This window comes from Oxyura jamaicensis, chromosome 8, assembly GCF_011077185.1.
Source record: "Oxyura jamaicensis isolate SHBP4307 breed ruddy duck chromosome 8, BPBGC_Ojam_1.0, whole genome shotgun sequence".
In the NCBI taxonomy this organism is placed as follows: domain Eukaryota; kingdom Metazoa; phylum Chordata; class Aves; order Anseriformes; family Anatidae; genus Oxyura; species Oxyura jamaicensis.
In genome coordinates, this window is record NC_048900.1 from 818,755 (window position 1) to 827,294 (window position 8,540).

At 35.3% G+C, this 8,540-nt stretch overlaps 1 protein-coding gene across 5 annotated transcripts in view; it reads left to right on the forward strand.

The window, feature by feature from the left end:
* Positions 1-8,325, forward strand: part of BTBD8 (BTB domain containing 8) — a 35,234-nt gene extending 26,909 nt beyond the window's left edge. For 2 of the 5 annotated variants that reach the window (XM_035332785.1, XM_035332787.1), the window contains 4 exons: positions 162-252; positions 829-968; positions 2,148-4,493; positions 5,835-8,325. In XM_035332785.1, the coding sequence (XP_035188676.1) occupies positions 162-252; positions 829-968; positions 2,148-4,493; positions 5,835-6,304 (3,047 nt within the window). In that variant the 3' untranslated portion in view covers positions 6,305-8,325. Of the gene's footprint in view, positions 1-161; positions 253-828; positions 969-2,147; positions 5,737-5,834 lie in introns of those variants that run through there. The other 3 variants (XM_035332788.1, XM_035332786.1, XM_035332789.1) reach the window with 3 other exon arrangements.
* The last annotated feature ends 215 nt before the right edge of the window (positions 8,326-8,540 follow it).

Below are 8,540 nucleotides of genomic sequence, written 5' to 3' on the forward strand. Positions count from 1 at the left end.
TTTATTTTTAAAGTCTATCATAAATTGAGAGCCATATGTTAAGAATTTTACATGTTTAGCATCTCTGCAGTTTTCAATAGCTGACTGTCATGTATTAGAATTTTTCACTACTTACATGCAATGCATTTTTCCTTATATTTAACTTTGAATTTATTTTACAACAGTAATAACAAAGTCTTCTTTGAAGACATCAAATGGAGTCACCAACAAAAAAAAAAAGACTGAGCTTGAGGCTAATGCTGCAACAAGCAGGTTTGTTAATAATATGCTTTTTTAGTTTGTATGGATGCATGCTTGTGAAGTCTTTTTTTTCAGTTAAACTATTAAACTTACTGTTAAACCAACATGTTACTTCTAACCTGAGTATGTTTCAGAATGATTGTCTATTGCATGTTATTTAAAAAAAAAATAGTTACTGGAAACACTGGATTTCATGTTGGATTGTTTCATGCTAATCATTTGTACGTTGTTGTAGGTCATTCAGAACTCTGTAAACTTGGAACAGTTAATGACTACACAAGGTGTTGCAAACTTAGTATTTCTGGGATAGCTTAGAGTGAACTGCAAAATACTGCACGGGAAGGCAGTTGAAACCCTGTGAAAATAAGACAACTGTCATTTATATTTACATAAATGTGTGTGTGTGTATGCCTATATACATACATAGGTGTATATTTTCTTTCCAAAAAAGTACCTGGTTTAGGTTGGTTTTTCAATGTTTATATATATGTGTGTGTACATTAAAACACATATATTGCTTGTTCAAATATAATCAAGCATTGCTAGATCTTATGCTTGAAAATAATGCATATAATAATTTCTTTGCAGTCTAACAAAAAAGTCAGCTGGAAAAGGGTGCAATGAACAAAATGCACAAGCTGTCCTAAAGAAAAAAGGGAATGTGAGTAGCAACTCTACTACACAGCAAAAGGCTCAGAACACACCTACCAATTCCCCCAAAAATCAAGGTAAAGTTTCCAGTGGTAATGAAACAGTCCTGCATTGTTTTTGCAAAAACTTGGAGGGTGTCTTTTGTTTTGTTTGTTTGGCTGGTGGTTGTTTGTTTGATTTTTTTTTTTTTTTAATTTTTTATTTTTATTTTTAGTGCAAGCACTGGCAAAATCTTCTGAACAATTTTATTTTCCATATTTCACTATTGATGACAACACTAAATTGTAAAATGTAAATGAATGTCTATTTCAGAATATTTAGAGATGGCTTTCTCTGCCAATTGGTGTTTTCTTCTGCTTTGCCGAGTCTTTTATTTGCTAATAGCTCACACTTCTGCACTTAAAACTACGACTGAGTTCAATAGAAATCCTGCAGGTCAAGCACTTACAATATGCATCAAAGATCCAGACTGCAGACTGTTTCAAGAACTGTTAGTTTATGCCTCCCTTTTTTGTTGATTGCCCCCCCAGTAAATGTTTTGCTAATGCTGACCTACCCCCATGAACTAATATTCAACTTCAACAGCTGTTCAGAGGAAGTGTGGGAAATGACATTATAGAGCACAGAGAGGAAAACCAGCTTTATGAAAATACAAAGTGTTAAGGATGGAGCTCTTTCTAATCCCATTTGGATCTAGCACTTACTAGGGTTGGGAAAGAACATTCCAGTCGCGTTATCTTATATGCATTATGATACAGAAACCACAGGTCCTGTCAATATATGGTCATTAGAGATCTTGCAGTATGATCAGACAGAGCAGGGATGTTCATTCTGGTATTCTAATCACATTACAAGTAATGCAATTAGTTTGTACCTCCTGTCATTTCCTCTACAATATAAATTGAATACAGGACTCATCACTTCCTGTGCTAACTGCTATGTGGTGTTTTTATGCACTATTACATAGCTGCTGCTTTCTACTCCAGTGATGACTACTTTGGTGACTGGTCAAATTCCTTCAGGTATAGTCTACAAAGTGCTTTCATTCCAAAGATGGCATATAAATGCAGGATGGCATTTTCATCTTGTTTGTATTTAAGATCTCAACTCTTGATTCTTTAGCAAGCCTTAAATCCCTTAGTTGCATGAAAAGTTGAGTAACCTGTTTCTCAATACAAATGCACACTAACCTAAATTCAGTGCATATACATAGACTAAAATCTACAATCTTTGTCTGTTTGTTCATGGTTTGTTAGGACCTATGGTGGAATCACCAAACTCACTGAAATCAGGAATGTCTCCAAAACATAATGAAGAAAAAAATGTGGTACAGCACCTGGTTCAGACAGCACTCCCAGAAAAACTTCCTTCAGCCAAGAAGAAGAGTGTTAAACAGTCTCAAACACCTGTAACAAAAGCTGCTGCAAAAACACTAACACCCAAAACTCAGACTCCATCAAAGCATGGTGAGATTATGAATAATAAAGACCCGAAACTGAAAACAGCTGGTCAATCTGTATTAAAATCTCAGTCCTCTGCCCCAAAACATTCAAGGAGTGAATCTCCTGTTGTCCAGAAGAATATGCACACCTCAGAACACAGAAGTCCTGGACAGAATCTTGAAAAAAATATGGCTGATGCTGTGGCAGTTCAGCTTCATGAAAATAATGAATGCGGTTCTGCAAGGCAAAGTGAATGTCTAAAATCTATGATGGAAGGTAGCAGAGAAGATCAATCCTGCCTACCTGATAAACAAAAATTATTGGATCCTCCTGAAAATGAGGAATACAAATCACAGTCTAAATCTTTGCCTCTGATTATAGAAGAAACTCTTTCTAAATTGCATGTTTCACTGCAAAATGAAATGGAAGCAAGAAAAATCTGTGGAGATCAGGCTGCAATTCAACAAAATAAAGACAGAAAGACAGATGATAATACTGCTGAATTTCACTGTCAAGTGCAGTCTACCAGTGATGGGTACTCAGACTTTTCCAAGGAAACCAATCAAAAGGCTACTGCTTCAGGAGAACTTGTAGAACATTCAAAAGCAACAACAGTCTGCATCAAACAAAGTGATAAATTAAGCAGTGATACGGGTCTTAACCATGGTGAAAATACTTTACCAAGCTTTTCCGAAAGGATAACCAATAAAGATGTAACATCATCTCCTCATATTCATATGGAGGGATTTCTTTCAGCTGATAAGTTGTGTGATACATCAGCCCTGACTGAATACAAATCAGTTACAGTAGCTTTAGATGATGTTTCCAAATGTTCCACAGAAGGAGTAAGGGACAAATGTGCACATCATTACACAGAAGGTATTGATTCCATGGAAATGCCAGAAAACCAAGAAAATGCAGAAATTCCCTTTGTGGACCACTGGAGTACTGGTGCACTAGATCCAAAAGAGAGTCCCGAATCAGATACTGGCAGTGCCACCACATCCTCTGATGATATAAAACCAAGATCAGAAGATTATGATGCTGGAGGCTCTCAGGATGATGAAGGATCCAATGAAAGAGGGATTTCTAAATGCAGCACTATGTTATGCCATGATTTTCTTGGAAGAAGCAGCAGTGACACTAGCACACCTGAAGAATTAAAAATTTATGACAGCAGCCTAAGAATAGAAGTAAAAATGAAAAAAGAAGGTTCTGATCTCTTCCGTGTTAATTCAACAAGTGATGATGAAATACCAAGAAAAAAAAAAGAAATTTGGTCCCAGCAGGGAAGTGCAAGGACCAATACTAAAGAAACTGAAAATTCTGCTTTTGGCAATGCACAGTTTACTCAGGAAGCAGACCAAGTTTCTTCTTCTGCTGATGAAACAGAAGATGACAGATCTGAAGCAGAAAATGCTGCAGAAAATATTCCTCCATCAAATGTTCCCACTCAACAGTTCCAAGGAATTGATAATTTAGCTTTTGAAGATGCAACAGAAAACGATAGTGCAAGACAAGAGTTTTCTAAAACTAAAAATTTCAAACGATCTGTTTTGCTTTCAGTAGATGAATGTGAAGAATTGGGATCTGATGATAGAGCAGAAACTCATCCTTCACATCAGCATTCAATAGATTCTCTTACTCCTTCAGATGTATTTGACAGTGTTTCTCAAGAGCACCATGGAAAGACTTTTTATTCAAGATACTCATTGGAAATTGAAGATGGATTCCAGGATTGCAAACAGGCTAAGGATAGAGACAACAGACTGGAAAAAAGTGAAGGTTGTCTCCTACCTCTTCATGGCCCTGAAATGCCAGGGAAGGAGAATCAAGGTACGTCAGTGACTGAACCAAATTGCCCAGAGAAAGTATATTCAGAGGCTAGTCTATGTCCAGGAGAATTTCAAAAAGTAAATATAAAGAATGAGGTGGCTATTGAGTTTCAGCAGTGCAATAAATACTTAGACAATGATGCAAAATCTCAAGAAAGACCATGTCATTTGGATCTTCATCAAAGAGAAACAAATGCTGATATGCAAAAGAGCAACTCTGCAAAACCTGTAGAAGCCAGTAAGAATCACGTACTGACTCAGGAAGGTCAAGTGAGAGACAGTCAACCATCACCTACTGAATTCGCTAATACTGATTTACTTCCAGGTAATGTACAGAAATAGAAATGTTCAGTCATTCAAGAGCAAATTACTAGCGAAAGCTTTGAGAATTTGCCTGGGATTGAATCCTAAACTGAATTAATTTTGGCTGAAATTATATTAAATTTAAGTATTTTTAAGTATTTCACTAGGGTAAAGAATGATTGTCTGAAATATCCATAAATACCATGCTGTTCAATGAGAAACTTAACTACTACAGGAAAAGATTTAAATGTAATGCTAAAATAAAAATTGGATGCAGCTTTCTGTAGTTATTTTTGATCCAATCTAACATTGACAGCATCAACTTTTGATGGAAACTTAGCTTTTTTTTTGTCTGCTTGACAATACATAGTATGTCTGAATGGGATGTGCAATAACTACAGTAATAACCTTAACTAAAGCGCACTGAACTGTTTACCTGAACAGCTATATGTATTACTGTTGTAATTTATTTAGTTATATATTATACACAAACTTGGGTCCTTCTCCCATTGAATATAACTGAATATTTGCCATATACGTCAGTGGGAGCAGGTTTGAACTCTGATTTAGAGCTTATGAGATGTCTAAAATTCTAAATTTTACCAGTAAAAGCTTATTTCCTAAAAGAGAGATTATACTTAGAACTAATGCTTATTCACAGAAGAGTTCTAACTTGTTTGATGTGGCTAGATGAATACTTGTCTAGTTGTTTTGTGTTTTGTCTTTATACCAATAATTCAGTCTGTTTTTCCCATCAAAAATATACAATAGTGTTATCAACTATTGTGTATTCAAGAGCAATGAAATGCTGATGATGATCTATGTTCAGCCAGACCATATAACACAAAGACAACAAAAGTTGTACTATTTTATTTTTTAAGTTTGCTTGCCCTTGCCTGCAGCTGCCGTTGCATGTGTAGTGTAGAAATAAGCCTGTGGATGAAGTATTTTGTTTTTAATTCTTTTCTAAGCTGACATGGCTTAAGTCACCATACAGTAATCATTCTCTATTAATTCCCTCCATGCACCTCCTGGTCTAAATTTAATTTATGTAGTAAATGAGAAATTTCATGTGCATTAAATGTGTATTTACATTGTCATTTTCTGTATCAGAAACTTAATTATGGAGGTTATTGTTAATTACCAGTGGTGATTGCTGCTTTAACTTGATTTATAAACCATACTTTGTTTTTTATATAGGAAATAAATGCCTAAAATTTTGTCAATTTTGTATAACCCTCCATCACCCCCTTTTTAACCTGGTTGGATTATCTTTCCTGAATGAGTTAAATTTGTTCTACACAGCCCTGAGGGGAGGATCATCTGCAATTTTTACATTGTACAGTATTGTGAATTATTTCAGGAGACATAGATGATTATGACACAATGGCACAAACCTGCATGTTTGAGCACCGGCCTTCAAAAACCCTTTCTCCAATATATGAGATGGATGTTGGAGAAGCAATTGAGCAGAGGATGGATTCAGAAACAGCAGTTCTAGATGTGGATCTTGAAGATCAGCAGTTTGCAGAACAGGATTGGACTCTTCTCAGGCAACTGTTATCTGAGCAGGACTCAAATATAGGTTTCAAAAACTCCGTTCCTGAAGACCTTAACTTAGCACAATGTCTAATCAATCAGACACTGTTTCTGGCACGAGATGGTTCAAATCCTCAGGGTACATCACAAGTTGACACATTCAGTAGGTGGACTGAACTTATGTCTCCACTTGATGATTCTTCAGCAAGCATTACAGTGGCAAGCTTTTCATCTGAAGACTGTTCTTCCCCTCAAGGGGAATGGACAATTCTTGAACTGGAAACTCATCATTAAGGTGATCAAATGTTTGCAAGTCCAATCCATTCCCCAAATCTATTTTTGATGCATTGTTTCCATACAATAATGAAATACTGCATCAGTCAAGAACAAGCAATTCTTGGTACTGAGGCAATCTTTCTGATATAATGAGGTAAATATGTTAATTTATAATCTAGATTTAATTGCAAGTACAATAATTTTTCAAGACTTAAACGTATGTCTTTTCTAAAATGAATTTTGAGCATGTATTTTCTAGAATTGTTAGAAAAATTAGATTGACCTGAAAGGAAATCTTGGTTTCCTCTCTCATTTTATCTTCCTTTTTGCCATTTAATAGTCTCCTTGAGCAAGAATTTAAAGATGACTGCACAATTAGTAGTTATTCCCTCCTTTTTTTTCCTCTCTCTTTCTCTATATGGTGACTCAATTTCACAACAATAAAGATTCAGAATGGTTGTGTCAAAAGGTCATGTCTGCCAATTCTGCTTTAAATAACAGAAATTTGTGTTCACAGGAAAGGTTCCAATATGAATCCTTTTTGGGCTTTATTAATATGAGCAGATTGTTTCATCTGTTTCATCCATGTTTGTTTTTTTTTGTATTTTTTTTGTTCACAAGTTTTCAATAAATTTTTTAATGGTCTTTCCTTTAAATATAAGTCTTAAGAGGCTCTGTGCTCTAGGAAGGGCATTGTTTCTTGAAAATGCACGTATTTAAGTAAATATTTTTAATGGCATAGTACGTTAATTCAGAAGAGTCAGGAGAATGCTCCTCCTATTTGAAAAGAGTATGTCTGATAGTTCTAAAAGTATATCTCAGTCTGAAGTCCTGGTATAAATAATCTAGTCACTCATATCAGAAGTCTGACTTTGTCTAGAACTAGCTTTGGGTTTCACTTCCTTACAGTTGCACCCTTCTGACACTGCCTGAGACATAGCTAGATTCTCAGAGATTTGGTTTTGGTTATTCTCATAGATACTACATTTTTGGAGGGGGAACAAGATTCTTGTATCTCTCTAGTGTAGCTTCTATCCAAAGACTAAATGTCAACATAATCATTTTTCTGTGAGCAGAATGAGATAGGACATCCTTCTCAGTACTGCTCATTCTGTTGCTTCTAGATATGAATTTGGGCATAGAGGGACTGTTTGTCTCTTCTGATTTGACAGGGGAAGACGGAAGTGAGAAATTATTCGTTGTTCCTACAAAGACAGAATTCTTCCTGAAACACAGAGGGTTTTTTTCCCTGCAGGGGTTAACCCCTCTAAAATACCTGCAGTAAGGAAATGATAGGGCTTGTCATTCACACAGTTCAAAATCTAAAGACGTATTTTAGTATTCTATCTCCTCTTAGTCATTAACAGGAGAAGCACCATATGGCAGTAAAAGGCTAACTTTTTTTTTTATTATTATCTATAAAGCACAACTTTAGCTGGCTTTACCCACTGATAATACAGTCAGTTTTTGCAGACTTTTGCAGAACTCTGACAGGGCACCTTAATTTTCTGTAGGAACTTCATTTATTTTTATCAATAGTCAGAAACTCTCAGTTGTGTTGAAATATGAAGTTGCCCCAACACATGACTAAAGTCATAACTTGTCTTTGGATTTGACACAATAAAGGGCTCTAAGGCAAAACATTTACTCAAGAAAGACACTTTTTTGAACTTCGATACAGAAGTAAAAGTGACATTTTACTTTCCCCAAAGTAAACTGAGGAGGAATTGTATTCCTTTCTTTAATATCAAGAAAGGGGGGAAAAAAATAAAACCCTCCTTTCCCTTCATGTCAATGAAGGACTCAAAACCCATGCAAGAATGATATTCAATCTCATAGTAACTTTTCCTGTGGTCTTCCTAGCTTTTATCAGTGTTAATATTCTGTGATATTAAAATTCATAGTATTTTAAATATATGTTGTATATAGCTAAGCCTTTATTATGGGAAGAGTAAGGAGAAGCTTTAGAGGTCCAGGTCATCAAGAAACTTAGCTTTCACCTTCAAGGTCACAAGCAAGGACATTAACATCTGAATCAATTAAAGAATTCTAGTATCAGCCATAGTAAAAGACTCTACAGTAAAAAAAAAAAAAAAAAAAAAAGAACTAGAGAAGCTCTCACAGAATGTTGAGGAAATGGGATTTTTCCCAGCTTCTGTACAAAAGACTGTCATAAAAGATGATTACAATACAGTTTAATCAACTTTAAAATCCTGGTTGATGCCCCTGGTGGACATTCAAATGTTAAATGAAA